Source organism: Squalius cephalus, assembly GCF_949319135.1.
Source record: "Squalius cephalus genome assembly, chromosome: 22".
Taxonomy (NCBI): Eukaryota; Metazoa; Chordata; class Actinopteri; order Cypriniformes; family Leuciscidae; genus Squalius; species Squalius cephalus.
In genome coordinates this window covers 24,339,099-24,364,032 of record NC_137143.1, presented here as the reverse complement: position 1 = coordinate 24,364,032, position 24,934 = coordinate 24,339,099, and the positions used below count along the sequence as shown (strand labels likewise).

Genomic DNA, 24,934 nt, shown 5'->3' with positions numbered 1-24,934 from the left:
AATGACTGCTGGAAACAGCTAGCGATTGATGCCCACCAATCCCCCCCCCCCCCCCCAATTAAATTAGACGTGCTTCTACCATCTCTCCCAGCCTTCTCACAATAAATATAAACATTCCCAAACAGCGGCTGTTTGTGGTCTGTTAATATGGCGTGATATCACACAACATTATGGTCTCCATAAATATGCCACCCACTATTTGAACTGAGCCACATTGCTTCATTGTAATAATAAAATAATTTTCTTAATCAGTATATTTGCTTATTTTCCTGTTAAAAAAAATATCTAAACAGTCTTAAAATGAGATACATTTACTTGTGAAGAAAAGTTTTTTTTGTTTGTTTTTTTGGAGCATTTATATTTACACACTTGGCAGACTGTTTAATCGAAAACGACTGACCTGGTATCTTTTCAGGTCATGCATTCCCTGGGAGTCGAAAACCCTGTGACCTTGTAATTTCTAGCACCATGTTTCACTCAAACAATATATTAAATAATGAAGACAATTGTTTGTTTTAAGCATAAATGTAACCTAACTTTGTTGAAAAAATGCTTTTTTTGTTTAATTCTTTTTATTATATTATTGATTGCATGTACAATCCTCAGGTCTAGTCATTAGGCAAGAATTTAAAATATATTTTATTCTTTTTTTTTTATAGCTGGAGGCTGCTCTTCATAATCCTGTTCAGTGTGCTTTACTTGGTGTTTCAGCAGTGAGCACTTCACTTCCTCAAGGCTACCTCTGGGTAAGTAGAAACACAAGCACATAAAATATACATGTCATAAACAGTGAACTGGTGACATCAGATATGGAAAAGACTGCAATTACATTTACACTTGATCGTTTAACAGATGCTTTTTATCTGCTAAATGATTAAATGCAATTATTATTCCTCACCATTAAACCACAACGACAAGCATTCATTTACCATTAAGTTACATTGGAAGTAACTTGTATTCAGCAAAGAAACATTCCTCTGCAAATTAAAACAGCTTTTTATTAGCCTGACAAGCCAGACCCACATCAAGATGTTGGGTCTGGGAACACACCATTGGCAGGGCTCAATCCAAGGGGGCGGGATAAACTGTTGTCTCTCAAATTCCCTCTGCACGCAATAGGATAGCGCTACAACCAACCAGAGCGTTTTCCCACCAGTGGAGCTAGTTGATAGATTAAACTTTTGCCGTATCTGGTTGGCAAAACTCTGAACACATCTTCCTTTTTTAAGAATGACATCAGTCCCGTTCTTTGTTCTTTTCTCATCAAAGAAAAGCTTAACTCCAAGTCTTCCAGAGTCGCGGCCAAAGCCGATTCGAAAGACTGTTCTCCAGCAGCAGCAGCCATCTTCTTTGTTTTCAAGTAGCAGGGAATTCACGCGGAACTGTCACAACTCTGCCATCATTATGTTAAGCCCGCCCACCAACTCTATACACGATGTGATTGGCCTGACTAGAGTTTGGTTTTTCCAGCTCGCAAGCCAACGGAGCAAAATAAAATTTGCTGCCGCTAGGCTCCGTCTAGATTTCTAGGCTAGCTTTTCATAACAAGCCCTGTGAAATCACCTTTAAAAGTTTCACACAGTAGTCTTGTTCTCCTCCCTCCTCTGGTGCAGTGGGCAATTTATCACATAATCCCCCAAAGCAGGGGGATAAATCCAATTCAAGCCTTGGTTGGACACAAAAGGACGCCCTTGCCTGTGTCTTTGAGTTAATTGTTTTTGTGGGTATTCTAAAGAGCACTGAGGGTGGACTTGGGCGGATTTAAAAGATACAAGGAGACATTCAGTGGGAAATTATATCTGGCTGGATTAGTTTCTCTTTCCAGTGCCAAAAATCCTTAGTATTGCATTTCCAAAATATAATTTCATCGACATCTGATCCTGAATCCAAATCTCACTCTGTAGCTTAAAGTGCAGGGGTCAGTTTTTTAATATATCTCAGTGCATCCATTTAGTCTCAGTGGGGTTGGCAGTGTTTCTCATTAAGTGTGTTAAAATGTGCTATTATGCAACATTTGTAAACTTATTTTTTTGTGCTTTGGATATAATAAGCTGCGATGTGGACCAGACTTTATCCTGCTAGTCAAAAGTCTTGCTGTACAAGCCTTTAGTAGGGTTAAAGAAACCCCTAAAGCAATCAACACATCTTCGGCTTATAGCGAGTGTCATTTCTCGGTGAACTCGACTGGACTGAGAGAGGAAATTTTTTGCTTCCAAACTTTTAAGTTACTGATATCATATAATCATCATCACAACAGGCAGTTTTCACTGCTATTGTTCCAAATGAGCAGTGACAGTAATCAGATCACTCTAAGATGGGCTGCTGGAATTTTTCTCTTTGCTTAGATCAAAATAATAACATTGTTTCTAATCGGTCCAAGACAGTAAGCCAGCCAGTCATCCGCCAAATGCTGTGTTCACACTACCAGCGACTTTGTCGCTGTATGTCGCCAGTGGCTGGCGGTGAGATCGCTAGTGGGCGTTCCCACTACTGGTTGCCTAGTAACGTTTGTGAATGACATTCACAGATGTTACTCCAAGTTGTAGACATCGAATGACTTTTCTCGCCACTACAAACAAACATTTTGGAAGGATAATTCTTAATACAAATGGAATCAGTACATAAAATGCCTAATATTAAGATGAATGAGATTGTGGCTATTTATCTGCAGCAAAAGTGCAAATGCCGGTCTATCTGGGTTCACGAAACCATTCAGGCTTGGAGTCAGCACAGGGAGTACCATTGTATGTACATGGAGACATATCATAAATCCTTAGTATTGCATATCCAAAATATAATTTCGTCAACATTTGATTCTGAATCGAAATCTCACTCTCTAGCACAGGGGTCAGTTTTTTAATGTATCTCAGTGCATCCATTTAGTCTCAATGGGGCTGGCAGTGTTTCTCATTAAATGTGTTAAAATGTGCTTTTATGCAACATTTGTAAACTTATCATAACTTATAGGACAGTTGCTGACAGCTAAATTGAGCTTCTCACGGATCACGTGCGCTCCACTGACTTTACTCCTTATGGTTGTCGCTCCCGAAAGTCGTTCTTCGTTTGCATAAAGTTGAACATATCTCAACTTTGTCAACTCAAGTTGCCTGAAATCGCCCACTCTCCGTTGAAATGAATGGGATCATGTCTCTTTGTCGCTTGTAGTGTGAATGCAACTAAATTCACTCTTCACCTCTAGCTGAGGCTTAGCTACTGATTTTTGCCTGTGTTCACAGTGTACTTCCTGTGATTTTATTCATATAGTTAGTTGGTTAGTAATGACCAAAGTAAGTAGTTGCTCTGTATATACAGTGAGGAAAATAAGTATTTGAACACCCTGCTATTTTGCAAGTTCTCCCACTTAGAAATCATGGAGGGGTCTGAAATTGTCATCGTAGGTGCATGTCCACTGTGAGAGACATAATCTAAAAAAATCACAATGTATGATTTTTTAACTATTTATTTGTATGATACAGCTGCAAATAAGTATTTGAACACCTGAGAAAATCAATGTTAATATTTGGTACAGTAGCCTTTGTTTGCAATTACAGAGGTCAAACGTTTCCTGTAGTTTTTCACCAGGTTTGCACACACTGCAGGAGGGATTTTGGCCCACTCCTCCACACAGATCTTCTCTAGATCAGTCCTGAGAAGAGCTGTCGCTGAGAAACACGGAGTTTGAGCTCCCTCCAAAGATTCTCTATTGGGTTTAGGTCTGGAGACTGGCTAGGCCACGCCAGAACCTTGATATGCTTCTTACAGAGCCACTCCTTGGTTATACTGGCTGTGTGCTTCGGGTCATTGTCAAGTTGGAAGACCCAGCCTCGACCCATCTTCAATGCTCTAACTGAGGGAAGGAGGTTGTTCCCTAAAATCTCGCAATACATGGCCCCGGTCTTCCTCTCCTTAATACAGTGCAGTCGCCCTGTCCCATTTGCAGAAAAACACCCCCAAAGCATGATGCTACCACCCCCATGCTTCACAGTAGGGATGGTGTTCTTGGGATGGTACACGTTTAAACACGCTTAGTGGAATTATGACCAAAAAGTTCTATTTTGGTCTCATCTGACCACATGACTTTCTCCCATGACTCCTCTGGATCATCCAAATGGTCATTGGCAAACTTAAGACGGGCCTTGACATGTGCTGGTTTAAGCAGGGGAACCTTCCGTGCCATGCATGATTTCAAACCATGACGTCTTAGTGTATTACCAACAGTAACCTTGGAAACGGTGGTCCCAGCTCTTTTCAGGTCATTGACCAGCTCCTCCCGTGTAGTTCTGGGCTGATTTCTCACCTTTCTTAGGATCATTGAGACCCCACAAGGTGAGATCTTGCATGGAGCCCCAGTCCGAGGGAGATTGACAGTCATGTTTAGCTTCTTCCATTTTCTAATGATTGCTCCAACAGTGGACCTTTTTTCACCAAGCTGCTTGGCAATTTCCCCGTAGCCCTTTCCAGCCTTGTGGAGGTGTACAATTTTGTCTCTAGTGTCTTTGGACAGCTCTTTGGTCTTGGCCATGTTAGTAGTTGGATTCTTACTGATTGTATGGGGTGGACAGGTGTCTTTATGCAGCTAACGACCTCAAACAGGTGCATCTAATTTAGGATAATAAATGGAGTGGAGGTGGACATTTTAAAGGCAGACTAACAGGTCTTTGAGGGTCAGAATTCTAGCTGATAGACAGGTGTTCAAATACTTATTTGCAGCTGTATCATACAAATAAATAGTTAAAAAATCATATCTTGTGATTTCTGGATTTTTTATTTTAGATTATGTCTCTCACAGTGGACATGCACCTACGATGACAATTTCAGACCCCTCCATGATTTCCAAGTGGGAGAACTTGCAAAATAGCAGGGTGTTCAAATACTTATTTTCCTCACTGTACATATACTGTATGTTAATCAATACACAAGGTGTGTATGATGATAAGATGTAATGAGTTATTACAATTATTAGACTTGTATGAATTTTTAATTTATCTAATTATACGTCAAGAATTGGACTGGAATTTAAAATGCATAATTATTCAATTCTGATTGGTGCATACAGCATTATTTCCACTGTTTGCCATCCTTTATTTGTCATCTGTAAAGCCAAACAAATCTAAAACACTTCGTAAGGATGTCAAAGACAAATGTTTGAATTTTCCCAGTATGTACAAATAGACAGATGAAGTCTTTCTCCCTAGGCTATCTTTGCTCCCTTTAGGCTCTTAGTCAATTTTAGCCTAATTAATGCTCTGTTGTCCAGAGCTTTGGCTCCAAGGCTGGTTTTCATGGCTTTCTGGCCAAAAAAACAGGGATGCGTCCAGGGCATGAATCCAGATATCTACTCCTCCAAACAAGTACTGATGAGTTTGTCAGGGAGCTGTAATTCCAACTAGTCTGTGGAGGAATAGAATTAAAAGAGTAGAGGTGGATCATCGTCATATTCATGCACATGGATTTGCGCCTGTGTGTTAAAGCAGGAGAACAAGGGCCCGCTGGAGGTTGCAGAAACAAAAAATGCAGGCAGCTTCAGTTATTTTCCGTACCTCTTGCCTGAAGATAAGTCCTCCCTATCTCCCACTGCGTAGCCTTAACAGGCCGATATTTGCTCTGCCTGCTCTTCCCGGCCCACGAGACCTTGGCCGTCCAGATTCTACACTGTGATACAAATCAGACAGATGATTGCATGCAAATTAGAGGGGAACTGTAAGGTTAAAGACTATATTTAGCCTGGCCATTTTGCTCACATAACATGACTAAGAATGAGAATTAATCTCTGCTGTCCGGCAGCATCCCTCCCACTCTGCCGTTGTTTTCTTTCTTTTTTCTTTCTAAATTTTTTTTTTTTTGGTTGGGATTACACTCCAATCGGCCAGTGACTGGGCTCAGTGTCCTGAGGTAATCATAAATGATGGCCCCTAAACAAGGGCTATTTATAATAAGGCCAGCAGACTCGCTGTAATACTCTTCCCCTTTATCTCCCTCGGTTAAACCACCTCTCGAAGGCTTTTTTGTATGGATTTTGTAATTGGAGCAGTTTAGTGCCGCACAAGGAGAGATGAGCCAATTTATGTGGCGGGCATGATGGGACGCTGATCAGTTCGTTTAATTTCTAATAGCGAGCGGGTTGCTTCCCTTGAATTATGCATGAACAAGTAACCACGAGAGAGTGTGAGCGGCCGTGCAGGGGGCGAAGACAAACACTATTTTTCATGGAGGGGGGGGGATTATTAATTTATGATGCAATGCAATCCAAATGTGTTACATGAGTCTGCATTTTAAAGCAACTCGGTAGGAAAATGGATGGGTGCAGAACCTAGATCAATTGTTGAGGAAAGGCACCAGCGGATGGATTTATGAGCAGCACTGTGCTGAAGTCTTATTCTGTCAACTACATGTAATTTCACCAAGGATCGAGTTTGTCATCTCAGTCGCTGTCTTAAGAAGGCGATCAATCATCAGCCCAAAGGAAACCCTCCATTGTCAAACAGCTCAGCAGCTTTCAAAAGACATCTCTCCACCCCACCTTTTCCTCTGCTTCAGCGATGAAAAGATCCCTGGAGTTACAAAAAAAGATGTTTGAAGTTATCTCACTGAGAATGCATTATGGGTGATAGCGTATGAATTTTAGAGACTTTATCAGGCGAAAGACTATGAGTTTGAATTTTACGAGATATATGATTTTAACTTTGCCGTTACCATGAAATTGAAATTGACAAGAATAAAATAACAGGGCTGGGAAGCTTTAAAAGTACACAAGAAGTGCAAAAGTTTTCTGCTGTTTGAAATTTTCTCTGTGTTTCTCGGCTCTGGAAGTGAAAACACAAAGCTGAGGGAGTGGTTGAAAATGGCAGAAAAACAGAAAGACACTTTCCTTCCTCTGTTATTTTCTTTCCCTACCTGTACAGTCATGGATTTGAGAGTGGTTTTGGTTGGATGATTACCTATAATGGTGGTGTCCTTGCTCTGTTTTTGCAGGTAGCCAGTGGAGGTGATTCCTCTCAAGGCCAGGTGGACATTTTCTCCTTGAACAGACCCACACCTCGGCCTGTAAAATCCCTCCAGATGGGCGCTCGAGTGATGTGTCTGGAGTATGTGCCGGAGCCCACCCCTTCAGAGGATGCTGAAACCGGCCCTCACAACTCCACTGGAGTTGGAAATAATATCTGTGTAGGACTTGATGATGGCAGGTAAGACTGTGTCTCTTAAAAATATGTGTATAATGTCTACCAGTTAAAAATATTAAAAATGTAAAAAAAACACAAAGGAAGATATTTTGAAGAATGTCTGTAACCAAACAGTTAACTGGAACCATTGACTTCCATAGTATTTTTTTCCTACTATGGAAGTCAATGGTTCCAGTTAACTGTTTGGTTACTGACATTCTTCAAAATATCTTCCTTTGTGTTCAGCAGAAGAAAGAAATTCATACAGGTTTGAAACAACTTGAGGGTGAGTAAAGGATGACAGAATTTTCATTTTAAAGTGGAGTATCCCTTTAAAATATGATTTTAAAAACCCTGCAGATACCCTGTTAAATATATAAAGGCATCTTTTCACAGCCAAGTTAAGATTGTTCCAAGGAAACTAAACCCACCTAAGCCTGTAAAATCAAAGATATTGATGCTGCTTTGGTTCAATGTAAATGAAATGCAACATCAATGCTGCCTTATTTTCCTGTCAGCTCACTCTGCAGTGTGAGAACCAAGCGCTAGCCAAGACTAATAGCCTAATAGCTGTTTGTTTTAAGCACATGTCTAGCAATAGGGGAAGTGAGAGAGGTAAAATCCTTTCAGTCAGATTTAAGGTGTTATTACTGACATTGCGGACGGTGTACATGGATAAGAAACAGGTGACAACTATGCTCAGAAAGCTAAAAAGAGTTTTGCATGAGTTTTAGTGACTGAATTTTTTTTTTTTTTTAAATAGTTTTACTACCACGTTAAAACTTTTAGGTAGTTTCACTGTGTTTTGTGGACATTTTTGAACTGCAGTCATTTTAGCAGATTTTAAAAGAATTTCTCTTTTAAAATCACTGTGATTTTTCTCACTAAGTTCAATCATTTATGAAGGCTGAGAAGAACAATAGGTATTCTGAGAGATTCTTTAAGCAAATGAAAGGGACTGATTAGCTATACAGTGGACAAATTTCCTGAAATGGCACATTTCCTTTTAAAATATCATTACACAATATCAAGGCAAATGCACAGTAGAAATACAGCATTAGCTTTCTTTTCTTTCTTTTCTTTCTTTTAATATTATACTTCTTTCCACATAGATGTCATTTTATATTCTTCATTGTTTTTCTCCCAAAGCATCCTGTTCTATGGCAGTATGGACACGGCTGCCCAGTGTCTCCTAACCCTCTGTAACCCCGAGGGCTGTCCAGTTCTGTGTCTCAAACATTCCGGTAACTTCCTGTTCGCTGGCCTGCGGGATGGAACGCTGATGGTTTATGGGAGACATCTCAGAGGTACGAGTTACATAATGCTTGATGTCTCATTATACTGATATGGAGTTTGCCATGCTTTGTTTCACATCCTACACTCATGTTGCCTTCAAGTGCACTTGAAAAGCTCTTACTTACGAGTTATTTCCAAGTTGTCATGAATTCCAGTTGGAAATGAAATACTGAAGTAGCCAAACCAAACATATTGTTTTAAAAAAATTAACAAATTTTTTTACTCTTGGCTCACTTTTATTGTTGCTTTTTACCTTGTTTTTTTATGTGGCCAAGCCCATTACAATGTCCCAATTTGGATATCAGAGAGTTTCCCACTGATAATTATGACTGTGCCTATGTGAACAAAACTCACAAAACTCAAAACTCATATATATTCTGATTAATTTAAGGGCTTATCACTTGCGTGAGGATTTATATAGTTGTTTCTCTTCTGCCTTTATGTATTATGCTAAACAAAGCTCATTTACTCTACAGAAACTGCCGCTGTTTGTTTAGGATTTTGGATTTAAACGTTATTTCTATCCTATTAGGCCTGTTTTTTTCTCATTATCACATTAGCACAGAAATGGACAGTTGCATTCAGTATGTTTTCTCTTTTCTTTTTCTCACTAATGGGATTAAACACTAAATGGGTGGGATAATTAAGAGTGGTAATTATTAGTATCCCCAAATGAAAGGGACTCAATAGAGTGAAAGGGTAATCAAATCAAATTAATAGTACAAATGAATCTGATTGTCCCCGTGTTCAATTTGCTCTTTCATCAACCTTCTATTCAAACATTCAAGGATGTTTTTTTGGGTCCCATCTCTGTTGAAGCTGAATGCCTCAGTGAGTATGTGAAAGATATTAGTTCTGTCATGTATTCTGAATGCATTCAGAGATGAGACAGGGGTGATAAGATTGTTCTGGGTATGTATTAGTTAGATAAAAAGCCAGTGGATTCGGGATTACCTTGAAAGCAATTTATGATTTCACAAGTCTGTCCTCTGTCCTCGTCTGCGCCTTATTCATTTGCAGTAAGTAAGTGTGGGCTAATGACAACATGAGACGGGCGGGCATGCAGAACTCTTGCATTCGGAGACATGATAGATAGCGAGGGACTGCGCTGTGTGTCTACGTGTATGTTGGGGGTGGTGCAAGGCAGACAGCCCTGGCACAATGGGTTTATCACATTGCACTACTTACCTGGCTGTCAACAAGGAATTACCTCCACTGAAGTGGAAAGTAAGATTAATTATACTGATGTGCAGTGTGGTGATTGAATATTGCTATTCATATTCTGGAACGAAATAAATTACAAACAAATACATATTCCTGGGGAAGTACAGGCAGGATATATATATATATATATATATATATATATATATATATATATATATATATATATATATATATATATATATATATATTATTTTATGTATTAGCAAAAAAATATCCTTCAAATTACTCTGAGGAGTAATACATTGCCCTCAAAACACTGTAATAAACACTGGAGTCTCACATGAGATTAATCAGAAAGCTTTTTGAAACGTATGAGCAAGCCAAAATTGCTCGGGGGGAAGATTTCTTGTTTTTTCCCCCTTTTTTTCTTAGATACATTAAGAGGGTAGGATCATTTTGTTGTGTTTAATCAACAGTGCGCAGAATTTATAAGGATAATAATGAGGTGTCTAACTTTCCGAAGAAAATACGTAAATATATTATACCCAGAAGCAATAAGGGCCCATCTGAATGAAACAGCATCTCTCCCGCTTCCAGTTTATTACTTTTGGAGCAATAAAGACTGCATATGCAGATGCTTTGAGTGTCCAGATAAGTCCTCTCCGCCCCTGAAGGTCCTTGTCTCTGAAAGAAGCAAATCTAAGGTGGCCTTTATTTGAGAATTAAGGGGTACAGAGTGGCTGAGGGGATGTTTTCAAAGCAAATGCACGAAAAAAGTGGGAAGACTGACATTTTGAATATGCCATGCAATTAACCTGAGGAAGTCGGAAGTCATTGTAAAGCTATTCTGGTTTCAAAGGTAGAAATAAACAACTCGAAATGTTAATTAAATGGCTCGCTGCGCTTCCCTCTCCAATTTTGCTTCATTAACACACTGTGATGGGGGGCGAAAAAGACAAAGAAAAAAGCTTATGTAATGCATCCCATAATGGTGTCCATGGTGGCTACGGCGCAAACCCTGTGATTAAAATTCAAGGAAAAAGTCTGGCATGTTCTGAGCACACTGGAGAGAAACTTATAAATTGGATTACACAACACGCCGCAGTTATTAACATGGCACTGTTAGCGCATTAGCATAGAAAGCACTAGTTTTTTTTTTTTTTGAGGGAGATATGCAGTCCACAAACACACTTTGCAGTGCTTACTCTAGCTGTATGTTTTTAAGGCATAGCCACAAATTATACAGTTCCACCACCAGTTACACATATTTGTCTTGAAAACACAAGGATTTACTCTTGAGTATTAATGAAACCAATTTACTTTAAGTGACTTGCTCAGGGCTAAAGCAGTGGAATTAGCATGCAGCACATTTTTGTAGTTCTGCTATTTGAAGCATTATTTTTTTAAGGGAAATAACATGCGAATTTACTAGCATTGACTATCTTTGGCCATATTTGAAATGTTCCACCAGATAGGATTAGCTATTTGCCTTCAAGCAAGGTATTTCACAGGCCTCATTGTATGCTACCCGTATACTTTTACCTCGTTCCTCTCTTTTCAGTGTCATAAAACTTACAGAATATGCAAGAGGAAATATTTTTGGGTATTTTCTGGGTAGTACATTTTTAAAGCTGATGGCGATCAAAACAAACATACACCACTTTTTTTATTTATTATTTGAGAATGTTTTTTATTTTATTTATTTAAATAAATAATTATTTAAATAATACTTTTTAACAAGGACACAGCAGTGTGAGCTTGATATCATTTATGCAATGTAATGGAAAAACTGAGGTAAATATCACTCATGAGCTGAATGTTTTTATTGTGTGTGATTTCCAAATAAAGTTGTAATTTTGGTCAGATTATGCATAGGTGTAAAATATATTTCATGTGTGTATTTAGACTACATTAAATCCTAGCTATGAAATAACTATTAGCAGTTCATTGCTATCATTGTCATTTCCACCACAAAATGCGTTTAAACAAAATAAATAATTTGAGAAATTGTGGAAATGACACTGTGCTAAAAAAAAAAGAAAAAAGACTCAATTTTTAAGTAAAAACTAGTATAAAGTTTTTTTTTAAGAGCTTAACCGTGCCCTTATTTTAAGAAAAGTCCAATAATGTTTGATAGATGCGAATTGGAAAGATGAAATTGTGTTTTTGTGTTTCTGTTTTGTAGGGGAACTGTGGAGCCAAGACTCCTGTAGAAAAGTAACAGTTGGTTCAGATCCCATCAGGACGCTACTTGCTTTGGAGGACTCGGTCTGGGCTAGCTGTGCTAACACAGTTACTGTAGTTGATGGCTCCAGTCTGTCCACTCAGGTAGACTCATTCCAAAGCTCTACTCATGCTGATATGTGTTCACACCAAACTTTAACAAACAGAAGAGCAAATACTATGTTTCATGGGCACTTTGCCAACACTGACTGACAAATTAGCTTGTGTGTGAATATCAATAATCCTACCGAAGAGCTGCGATCCATCTGGCCAGGGTGTCTCTTCTTCTGTTGTTGCTCTCCTTTTTTCCCTCTTACCTTTAAACCACACAGGATGAGTTAAATAGCTCTGACATGCTCATAATCTTCCCCGGCTGTCTCAAATATGGAGGAGACGTACCCTAGGGATCTACCCCATGGGCCTCCATAACCCTGAGCCTTTCTTTAGTTCTGCCTTCTTGGGTTTTATCTTTGGAATCAAACATCTCTTTTATCCTCTGAGATTTCTCTGGATGCGCCCATCAGAGAGGAGATTTGAGCTAGTGGTAGGTGAGTGGGCCCCTGCTGCTTTTCGGTTGATCCTCCATGGTTCAGGCCAGTGCTCTGTTTTGTTCGACTGATTACATTGTATCCCTTTCCCTGCGGAGCCATGCTGGCCCAGCAGCTGGAGGGGGAAGCATCGGCGTTACAGCTGTAAATCTGCCCCTTTGGGGCTCATGGCAAAGTGGCGTACAATGATGTGTGTCGGTGGGATAAGCAATAGAGCCTGTGTGAATTTGTCTCTCTCATCACTGGTTTTTAGGTAATAATTCCACACTACATTGTGCCACCTTGTTCCCGGCCTAAAACTATTGAGGCTGCTGAATCGCTATTTATGTAGAATGCTAAAAATATATCAACTTTGGGACTGCAGATAGGGATGGCGAAAACTAAACATTTTCTTGACCGACCACCGAGCCTCATTAGCCGGTTGAAACCGGTTAACCGATTAGTTTAAAATATGCTACGCTCTATGAAATAACAGCCATTTCGAGCCGCGCCTGCAATTTCGCAACTCTGTCGCATCTCTCTGCCGCCCTTCCACTCACGTCACTTTTTTTAAATCCCCAACAGCGCGAAACATGAGTCCCGCAAACGCGGCGCCGAGGAGCTTGTATGTAATCGGAGGACAAATGGCTCCTTAGTTTCGAAATGGTTTGTGTACAAGGTGATTGCGTTGAAAATGAAGCCGTTTGTCTAGCGGCTCATTTAAGAAAATGACACCTCCGAAGACGAAGAGGCTTGCGGGTGTCGCGTTTTCAGGTGATACATCATAGATGATGTGCTACTACTGTATTTAAGCACTGTATCACACAAGCTGCAACTTACATCTGTGTCATTCTTTTTGGTGAAATGGTCCCACACACTACTTTTCTTTGCACGCTTCATCCTGTCGTCTGCCCTGGCTCTAACCTCGAGTGTTTTAGCCTGTAGCCTTTACTTTTCGCAAACCTTGTGAGCGCGCGAACCCAAACGCTGTGACCTCACGCTAAATGTTTTTATTGGTTTATTAAGTACAAACAGGCGAGTTATGAAAAATTGAGTTGTGAGGGATAATTTGTTCACTTCACACAAAAATATCTTGGAATGAGATGGCTAACTGTAGTAGCGTTTAGTCCACTGTCTATAATAGCCTAATTTAGAGATCACTTTTTTTTTTTTTTAACCGACTACCGACAACTTTGATCGGTTAACGTTGATACGGTCAACCATCGGTCAAACGGTCATCGGTTAACATCCCTAACTGCAGAAAAAACAAACATGGTCAGACACTATGTATAGCAAACACTTTAAAATAAAAACCTGGGACTGCGACCAACTTGATATCCAATTTTGGCTCATAAACATGTAGAACAATAAAAGCTGAGGAGTGAAGTCCCACACTTGGTAAAATGAGAGGTTGTTTAAACATGTTGCTCTCATAAGCACTGTCACCTAGTATTATAGTGGGCTAATGAGGGGTTAGGTGTGATGCTTGCATTGTAGGTGGAGGCTTGCTGTATTTTGTCCGCTGGTAGGGAAGAACAGTGATCTCCTGCTGTGATATAGTGATGTAGTATCTTTAGGGGGAAGCGGTGGGGGCAACCTCTGTTTCTGTGTGAGACTCAGTAGCTATGTTTCCATCCACCTATTTTAATGCACATTTTGGGATATTGCATAAAAAACACTGGATGGAAACACCAAGATGCACATAAATTCTAAAAATGCGCATAAAAAGCATATGTGTTCAATCAGCCTGATCTCAAGAAATGAGAACGGGTTGGTTCAATTGAGGCGGATCATTTTTTTATCTGAAAAAAAAAAAAGACGTGCATAAACTACGACGGAAACACATTTACTATATAAATACCTTTATGCGCAACAAAAAAAAACTCACATGACTTTGCCTCGACTGTCAATGTGATTGGAAAACTGGACTAACCAATGGGCAAAATTCATTGCATAGCATATCAAATGTATTTTGATCATTCTGAAATACCTGAGCCGGAATAATTTGGTGTAATGACCTCCCAGAAGTCTCACATGATTGCATTCCCAAACACCAGGCATCGGAACGCAAGATAACATGAAAGCATTTATTGGGTTTTGTTTGTGTGCTCTGAGATACAAGTAATTTATAATGTAGGAAAAAAAGAGCCACAGTTGCTTCCCTGATTGCTGCAACTTCCATTTTTATTACAGATATTCTGCGGCAATTTGGATGGAAACGCTGTTTTATTCTCAAAATTGCGCGATTTTCGATTTGTGTGTATAGTATACTAACAATTTTGTTACAGATGATAAGTGGGTTAGCGAATGGATGGATTTAATAATAATAATAATAATAATAATAATATGTAATAGTAAATGATTATTATTATTATTATTAGAATATAATAAAAAATGGATATTGTGAATAAGATGCTTACATGATCACTAACATTCATTAGATAAAAGGAAATTTCATGAATTTTCACTTGTATTTACATGTATCTTAAATTAATGTCCTGTAACTTTGTGCATGGCTTACTGTGTCAGTATGTTACTGTACTGTATGTGGATAAACATACTTTATTTAATCTCATCACAAACATGGTTTCATGCAAAATGATCATTATTTCAGCAAGCAGCTGTGATAAATGAACTTAGGATGTGCGTGCTTCACATGGTCTGCGTTTTATGCATTTAGATGCTTTTATCCAAATCAAAGTATCTGTGTAGATTATAGGCAAATCCGAGAAGTTCTATGCATATTTATGAGATTTTCCAAATTTTTCAGTCACATATTTGTTTTATTTGATAGCTGCAAAGCCTTACCTGTTTTAGCACAATTGTGTTGTATGGGATGCAGTAATGTTTTGGACACCGTTTACACCTGTATTTAGCCCTGTCCACCCAAGACAGATTTAAATTGGACATATGTTTCTGAAAGCGTTTGCATTCAGAGATCAATAGGCCTATGTACTAATATACACACTACCATTCAAAAGTTAGTTTGGGCTCAGATCTAAATAAAATAAAAAAATATATTAATATATTTTAAAATGTCATTTTTTCCTGTGATGGCAAAGCTATGATCAATAGTCTTCAGTGTCACCTGATTCTTCAGAAATCATTCTAACATGCTGATTTGGTTCTCAAGATTAATTTCTTATTATTTTTAATGTTGAAAACAGTTGTTCTGCTTAATATATTTGTGGAAATCTTGATAAATCTTTTTCAGGAGTCTTTGATTAACTTTTGTAACTATGTAAATGTCTTTACTGTCACTTTTGATATATTTAAAGCATCCTTGCTGAATTAACTAATTATTATTATTAACTAATAAAAATCCTACTGACCCCAAACTCTAAAATGAGTTTTGATATAATTATTCTTCTAGTGTCTTGTCTCTAAAGAAATAGTCCAAGCAATATAAAACACAAACATAGAGAGAGCAAAGGCAAGCACTGCCGACAAGTCAATTAAAAGCGAAAACACATCAAAGGCAGTTTCAGTCTTCTCCCTTGCTCTCAAACAAAAGAAGCTCCCTTTGGCAAGGGCACGCAAACAGGTGCTAATCCCTGTCCGCTAGTGTGCAGAGGAGAGAATGGTCTCTCGCACCCACCTCACCCCCTCCAACTAATCTGCCTCAACCCCAGACTGGAGAACTAGCTGTTTGTAAGAGCTCTCAGGGCTCCTCGGTAGCACCACAGACCTCAGGGGGCTGCGTGCAAACTCTCGATAAGGAGCGCAGCTCCCTCATGCCTCATTAGAGGATCAGGCATGAAATGGCTCCTCTTTCCCTGTGGACTTTTAAAAGGTGCTTGGGAGGGGGTGTATTGTTTTCGGAGACAGTGGCTCCGCTGTGAATCACTTTGAAATCAAAGAAAATGGATTCTGAGTCATTGAAACCTTCATGATGTGTGGCCCTTGAACCCACTGGTCGGATAGTGAGTTTGATGGCGCAATAATTCTTTGCATTGCAGGAAAGGATAAAAGGTGTTCGTTTGCATTGGAATTTGCTTTTGTTTTGTAGAACTGAATATCCTTAGACTGTTCTTTTATAGCAATTGCTTTCCATTTAAAATAAAATGGTAAGCAGAAATGCAGATTGCAAGCAAAATCAAAATGAAGATTATGAATAAAGCCACTTGTGAAAATGCATTTTCTAATAAAATAAATAAAGATGTTTTTTAATGGTTGTAACAGCATGAGCTCTTTTGGAAAACTTTTCTGCAAGAGAACCATAGACATTGAACGTTGGATCCCCATAAAACAAAACAACGATCCCAGTGTTAGTAGACGAGGTCTGGCCCTGGTTTTACCTGGTGTCCCTTGCATCAGCCACTGATTATTGTGATCATACATATACAGAAACTTCATATATACTGGAGAATGAAAGACCATTGGGTGTTACATTATATTATATATATATATATATATATATATATATATATATAAAACACTGATGATGGTGAAATATATACAGAAATAGCTCCTAAGCCATACTATAGACTGAACTCAAATAGCATAAAGTGAATTTTACATAAAATGTTGCTATTTTAGGGTAAAAATAACTGGCCTTAACTCTGGCTAGATAGCTTTCAAATTAACGAACGTTACTTGATGCATCGGACTGGGGTGAGTCATGTGCCCAATCAATGAAGTTATATTTTTGTGGATTATTATTATTATAAATGTTTTGCAATATTTTGAATTAATAGTAATTAAATAGTATTAGTAAAAAAAAATCATCATTTGGCCACCCCAATGGATGGGCGGCACCCCAAGCATTTGCCTATTCCGCCTTTGCCACAGGCCAGCCCTGTAGGAGACTATTTAGAATAAGCTCTATGAAGGATTACAGCATTTTGAAATAAATTCTACAAATTGAAGCCAATAAGGGGACTTATAAACTGCTGTAATGTATGTTCCCCTTCTGGTGTTATGTGTTTGAAATTTTTAGTCTAACAAGTACTTTATTCTGGAAAATCGGACAGAACAGTACTGGGTACAGTATTTGTAGTCTGCCACTGACACTATGAAAGCCTGTTTTCTTCTCTTTATATCTCAGAATTTGACTACATGTATCTCATAATTGTGACTTTACTTCTCAAAATGTGATGTTTTATCTCATAATTTGACTTTGTAGCTTATAATTTCTTACTATGGAACTATTTCTTGTCATTGTTACTTATCTCATAATTATGACTTAGTTAATAAAGAAGAATGACTATTTTTTCAGTTAGACTGGTGGAGTCTAAAGCATCAGAGGCTGAACTTACATTTCATTAACTTAAACTAAGAAATTAGAGAGTTAGATTATAGTCTAAAATGAAGATTTAATTTATACCAGTCTGTATTACAGAGTAGTACTTAGGAGGCGGTTATACCAGTGGCCCTTTGGGGCATTAACAGCGAGCTGGGTAAAATGTTAATAAAGAACTATTTTAAACATGTAGTAGGTCCTCTGGTCAAATGATTTCTGGAGTTACTTCAGTCAAAAGTGTCTTTTTTTTTTAAATTCAAAGATCTCAGTTTATGGATATCTTATCACTTTAAAAAGCTGCAAAATCATCATAGTTGAGAATTGAGCCCTTCAGGCTCCCAGAGACCAATTTACAGAACTAAACGCGTTGGGCAGCTCTAACTGCATTACTGAACAGATCTGCGTTGTCTTAACATGTCATAGTCTATTTGTAGTTTTGCTTTATCTTATTTACACTCAGCTCCCCTTCAGTTTGTTTTGAGATTGATAATATTTCCACTGTGTAGTGGAGTTTTGTCTGTAGCCATTCATTCGACTGGGTGCAACAATTTAATTAATTCTTTGGCAAAATGATCGCAGTACGAATAAGAAACAGGTGGGGGCATATTATTGTGGTTTAACATTCTCAACAGATTCAGAGATAAGGTGACATTTCTCATCAACCTTCTTTGAAACAAACTGAGCTATTTTACACAACTGCAGAGAAGGAAAATACAAAAGACGTCAGTGAAGAGAGCTACATCAGTCGTTCAGACGTAGGTAACCCATGGGTTGCTAATATTTTTATCATTTAGGTTGTTTTATATAATAAATTCTGAAATCAGCGATGCAATAGTTTGCACTGACAGTAAACAAAAGCATTATGATTTCATCTTTCACTTGATTTTTTTTCTTCTATTTGGGAAATAAAATCAATGTAACATTTTGAAATTATTAATGCTGAAATTAACATTTTGAAGAATATTTCACACTTCATGTTTTGGTCCATACAATGAAGTCAGTGGGATCCAAAACAACACTGTCGATGTCACCATTTTTCAGATTATCTTCTTTTGTTCCACAGAAGAAAGTAAGTCATACAGGTTTGAAATGACATGAGTGTTTAAATTGACTGAATGTTCCTTTTCAGGTGAGCTATCCCTTTAATAGTAAATATTTTCTCCACTGAATTACATATTTAACTCAGATGCTTCTGATACAGTGAACTGGTCTTTACCAGAAAGGGACACCCAAATTAACCTCTGAATGAAGAATCTGTTTCTCAACTGGATATATTTTGATGGAGGGTGACCAGAATAATGCCTGCTTCTTAACTCTTTAGCCACAGGCTAAAATTCAGGGTTTCCCTGGAGCAGAGCAATCCAAGTACTTAGGTTTTGCCTTTAATGGAGCCCTGTGGTGTTTTGCAGGGATCAGTGCAGGAACACGACCAGGGAAAAGAGAAATGTGAAGATGTGAATGCCCTTATCCACCTCAGTGGCTGCTTTTGAGATCTACTTTCATTGTTTTGTGTGTCTGGTAATACAGAACACCATAAATCAGCTCTGAACTATTTTTCGAACAGAAAGTTTGGACTTTATGCAGGCATACTGTGTTCTCAGGAGAATAAAATGATACAAAGAGCCTTAAATTGCTCGTCATTTTTGGATCTTTCAGTATGTAGAAAATAGCCGCGTTTCCATTACAGATTTGTGCAAAACTTTTGCGAAATTTTCTAAATGTTGATGAAAAACTATTGAGAAATTACGGCTTTTCTACTAACCGATGTTATGCATCTAAAACGTAATTTTCTTCTCTCACGACAAGTCATTCCAAAAATCATGGCGACGGATGTTTCTAGGTTTATGTAAATCCCAGCCACCGCACTGGCCATTACTTTTAATCGAAGGAGACGTAGGCTTGTTATCTAAGCATTAATGTCAAGGAAAGAATTGAATTGTGGCATTCCTTTGTTGTTTAGTGTTCAGTCTTCCCGTAATACTCTTCTGTCTAAACTGCATCATCTTTAAAGAATGATCGACTTGTATGTATGCCAGGGTACCTGTCAATGCGAAAAAACTGTTTGCAGTTTTGCAAAATTTTCGAATTTTCCTTTTTCGAATTGCCTGAAAGACAAACTCATGTGAGCGTAAAAACTTTTTTAGCGATATATGGGAGTTTTTGCAAAATTTACGTCTTTCCATTGGGCGTATTTTCAATTCACAATTTCAATTCGCACAATCTGAAGGGTAATGGAAACGCAGCTATTGACCTGCACCATATCTGAGCATGATCTTATTAAATAAGGGGGAAAATATGAAAATGTCCTTTAAAAGCAACTTTCTAAACATTTCATATATGCTAGAATGTGTTACTTAATAGTGTGCACTCTTCAAAAACAAGATTGTCTCTCTCTCATGCCACCTTGAGTGGCTGAATGCTCGTTGTTCTGATTTTCAAACCGCTTGAGTGTGAGGGAGTCCTTGCAGATGTTACTGCACTGAGAATAAAAGGGGATACTAAAAACGAGATACATTTGCAACAGACCCTTTGTCATTATAGTTCAATTTTCTGTTTGTGAGGTAATGGAGAAGTGAAAGCAAGTGAGAGGAAAAAGGAGATGGAGTTTTTTAACTGCTTGTTTTTGTCATGCCTTATTGAGTTCTGTACCTAACTGTGTTCCAATCTTTTCTGCTTGTTGATTGTCATTGGTCGTGGGTTCTCCAGTCCACCTTTTAACACATTAGTAAAGCTATGTGACTATAGTCTGAAATGAATTAGCATTAATATAAGGGTAATATTAATGTCATGTTTATACTTCCCAGGTAAGGACGTAGGTCAAACATCTCAACTGCAACCTAGATTAGGAGGTTATACCTTTCTGTTAGGCCGGGAATACACTGCGATTTATGTGCGATTTCAGCAAGGTTAGCAACTCGCACTGTACGAGTAAATCGCTTGCGATTAGGGATGGGTTTCACTATAACCGGTTTCACTATACCGGTTATTACCGGTTTCACTATAAACCACGATAAAATGTACTGACGGTTAGTATTATCGTTTAAAATTTAATTATCATTAAAACCGTGTTTGATTATCACGATTTTAATAACTCACTGTAAATCCTGTAAAGACAGCAACAGCTCTGACGCAGGCGCAGCGCGCAATGTTTTTTTTATTCGAGAAGTAATGGCGGAAGGCAGTGACTGTGCTCGGGAGATTTTTCAGCCTTTTAAGAGGACCAAATCTGAGGTGTGGTCATATTTTAGCTTTTACAAAAGTCCTGAGTGAAACTTAATCGAGGATGGTCACTACAATAGGGGGGAAACACTTCAAATCTGTCGAGTCGTCTTGTGTGACCATCACCCACTGTTGTATAGCGAACGCAAGGCAAGTTAACTTTGACCTCAATACCAAAACTACGTCTGGGAAATAATTGGGCACACAATGTTGTTTTGAGTTAAAATATTTTATCTCACTCACTTGAAATAAACGTGAAGCTTCCGCAAAGAAAAGTTCGCAGCAAGTGGCTTTGAGCCAAAGACGAACGAACAAGTTCAAACAAGACTATTAAGAGTGACATTCATTGTGATATTCATTGTACACTTATTACACCGATTTTTTTTTTTACCACTTAATTTGTGTATATATTGAATTGAGATTGTTAAATATTACCTGTTTATAAGTTCATCTTGTACAGCGTACAAAACAATCGTCCAGAAAAAGATGATCACAACAATATTATCAAACTCTGTAAATAATAAATCAACTCTGATTTAATTTTTAATACAATCAAAAACGAAGACGCAAGACGGCAAGTTGTATTTGAATGAAACGAAAGAGCGCGTCCGTTGTGGTACATGGATGTGCGCTGTTATAATGCGTTGCTATTGCCACAGAATATAATCTTGCTTAAAAAAAGTGCATAGAGCTGGTTGTTTTATTTGTTGTTTGTTGATTTTCAAATATAAAACTTGTTGAAATGTTTTCAGTGTGAGCATCAGTTATTTTTGAACACTTTCATCTCGCTTTAACAAAACCGTGATTATATTGATAATCACGATAATTTTGGTCACTATTATCATGATATGAAATTTTCATACCGTCCCATCCCTACTTGCGATGTAAACTCACGATTTATGTGCTCACACAATACGATCCGATCATCGAGCTGCGACTTGACTGCTCACACTATAAATGTGAAATATGCGCGATAACCCCCATGCCAGTTACGCCAATAGACCATGAAATCCTGTATCCAGATATATTGTCAAAAGCATCGGCTATAGATATCAAGAGGATTTAGCATTTCCAATTTATGTATTAAATTCTTAATACTGCCATTAAATTCTGGCATGTCCGAAATTCTTCTGACCATCTGATTGCCGGTTGGAAGAGGTTAATCACCTCTCGTTTAGGCTTTACACAGCATTATTATAGTTTATTTTCTTGCTGTGCACAGAATTTGGTACAATTTTAGTGTGAATTTTATATTAAAGATAATATGGCATGTATCATCCCTTTGGAAATGAGTATTTGCTGAATTCCCACTGAATAAATGTAACTCAAATACATAATGGGTCTTCAGAATTCAAACGAAAATGTTCCAGTGTTGACAATTTGCAAAATCCATAAAAATGTCTTGCACAATTTTAAATGTCAGAAATGTCATAATGACCATTTTATATGTGAACATAAGATTTTAGTGACTCGTGTCAAGATTCTTAAAATTCTGTATCATTTGACGTCTTGTCCAAGAGGATTTCTTCTGAGAAACACAAAAAAAGATATTTGACTGTATTCCCTCTGAAGAAAGAAACTCACACAGGTTTAGAATGACATGAGGGTTTGTAAATGATGATAGAGTTTCATTTTTGGTTGAAATTTTGCCTTTAATATTTTTTCTTTTTCCTCTCAATAGTGTAGCGGAGACTATTTTGATTTGAGAAATGTGACATGCTGTTCCACTTGACCTGTATCGATATGAAGTTAGATAATTCCAATCTCTCTATTGTAATCTCATTGTCCTCCATTCTGTCCTAGAGATTTGAGGTCCATCAGAACCCGATGGTGAGCGTGGCCCACATGGTACGAGCCGGAGGGGGCGTATGGATGGCCTTTTCAGAAGGTTCCTCTATACGCTTGTTCCATACGGAAACGCTGGAACACTTGCAGGAGATCAACATTTCCACACCCTCGTCGTTTTACAACCCCAGTGAGTATCTCTCCTTTGACCCTGTGAATCTCCATTCATTTGAATTTAGACATTTTTGTATGCCTTCACATGCTTGATCAGTGCTTGTTTCCATCTTTTCTTTGAACCACTCTTCTAGTGATAAAAAGGTAATAACGGAGAAGTTCTCTTTGGAATGGTTCCTGTAGGCTGGCTCTCCAGGGATAGGCCGTGAATAAGTAGCTAACTTAAGATCCCGCAGAGCAGTAATGGAGCTGTGGGGTTACAGGCAGGAAAAGTCAAAATGGCACAGACAAAGCTTTCCATTTGAAATGTTGCCATGGCAACGCTCTGTTCATGACATCAGCAGCCGCGGCATGTTGGTAATTTTTACCTCTGAATACTCACCTTTAGCTGTCTTAATCTTGGATCCACTTAAATCTTAAAATGACCAAATTCTTTTTACTTCATCCCTCCTTTACTGTTAGATGAAATGTATACAAGGCAAAGCCTTCTGTGAAAGGTAGCGCAAGTAAACATTCATTATAAGCAAGGGGACCAAAAAGCGTAGTTTATAAATATTATTTACATATCCACGCAGCAAACTGTCGCTTCAATTCAATTCCGCGCCACACATCAGGCTATATAAAGAGAAAATCTGCGGCATAGCTCCAGTTGCTCGCAGAATCCTCCGGAGCAGAATAACTCCTTTCAGACGGTCTAATAATGTTTGATTTCACTTGAATGCGATCGTCCACGTTTAGCCACGATTCTCCGGTTGTCACAGACAATTGCGATCAAGTGGAATACAAAGGAGAAGGAGAAAAATAAAACCAAAGTGGTGTTGCAGACTTGAGGAACTGTCCAGAGCAAATTAATGTCAACTGGCCTGTTGCTATAGCCGCATCTCAATAAAAAAAAGAAAAAACATTTTTTATATATACCTCAGGTTTTTTTTGCCAACGAGCGAGACCTTCAAACCTTTAGATCAAATTTACTGCTGTATTTCAAAAGACACGTGAGGGAGAAAAGGTGAGTATTGCGGCGAAGGTCCTGCAACCCTGAGGCTGTTGTCAAACCTGTGCAGCTGGCTGTGTTTAAATATGTAGTTCATGTTAGGTGAGGTAACGCTACAATTACGTGTTATATCGGGGGGTTTACAGTCCACAGAGCACAAAAGTGAAAATAAGCTTTGGCAGAAGCCTTCTTCCCCTTTTTTTACCCTAGGCCCACAGAACATCCCATTGGTTTTCCTGAATATGCTAATCCGCACACATCACACATAGGAGGACTGATAGAGTTATTACAGATCAATGGTCTGCTAATCCCACAGGTTTGCTCGCAAGTGATGGGTGATGAATTAATTATTGTCTTAAAGCAACCGATTATTCTGCAGTTTCTCCTCAGCTAGAAAACGATAAGCAAGCCAGACATCTCTTTAACACACTGAGGCTGAATCCTTCCTCTTTAATAATAGCTGGAAAAGTTGATATTATACAGAAGAGAATCTTTGAAACTAAATGTTTTATAGTAATAAAATATTATATAATAAAATAATACATTTACATATTTCATTTTATATTTAAACTGCCCTTAAATTAATATTGTAGTTAGTTATTTTGTAAATTATTTTGTATAATAATAATAATACCATCATAAATAAGTGTGACCTGCAATGTAAAAATCTTAAATAATTTCTATATTAAACATGCGGCTTTTATTACCTCATATTAATTGAAAGTTAACATGAAATATTGAAATTAAATCAAATGCGTTGGAAAGAAATTGAAAATTGAGACTACATAAAATCTTGAAATTTACTTCAGTTAAAGGGGGGGTGAAATGCTCATTTTCACTCAATCTCCTGTTAATCTTGAGTACCTATAGAGTAATATTGCATCCTTCATATCTCCAAAAAGTCTTTTGTTTTATTATATTTTTAATTGAAAGTTAGGGTGTACCGAGTCTTTCCGGAAAAAAACGAGCGGCTGGGGGCGGGCCGTGTGGGCGAAGCTTAGCTGTGCTTACCCGCCGAGCTAACAACACACAGAGACATTTGTTGAACAGTTTTACTCACCGTTCCAACGCACGACCGTGAATCTTTATCATTGTGACTGCTCGATCCTTAAGCATTAGACGATCTGCAAATCCGACGATCTGGGCTTTGTTT

At 38.2% G+C, this 24,934-nt stretch overlaps 1 protein-coding gene across 3 annotated transcripts in view; it reads left to right on the top strand.

The window, feature by feature from the left end:
* The window catches only part of arhgef10la (Rho guanine nucleotide exchange factor (GEF) 10-like a), a 121,098-nt gene that overhangs the window by 89,752 nt on the left and 6,412 nt on the right, over nt 1-24,934 (top strand). For all 3 annotated transcript variants that reach the window (XM_079856643.1, XM_079856642.1, XM_079856641.1), the window contains 5 exons: nt 660-746; nt 6,973-7,184; nt 8,310-8,467; nt 11,806-11,948; nt 22,635-22,806. In XM_079856643.1, the coding sequence (XP_079712769.1) occupies nt 660-746; nt 6,973-7,184; nt 8,310-8,467; nt 11,806-11,948; nt 22,635-22,806 (772 nt within the window). The remainder of the gene's footprint in view (nt 1-659; nt 747-6,972; nt 7,185-8,309; nt 8,468-11,805; nt 11,949-22,634; nt 22,807-24,934) is intronic.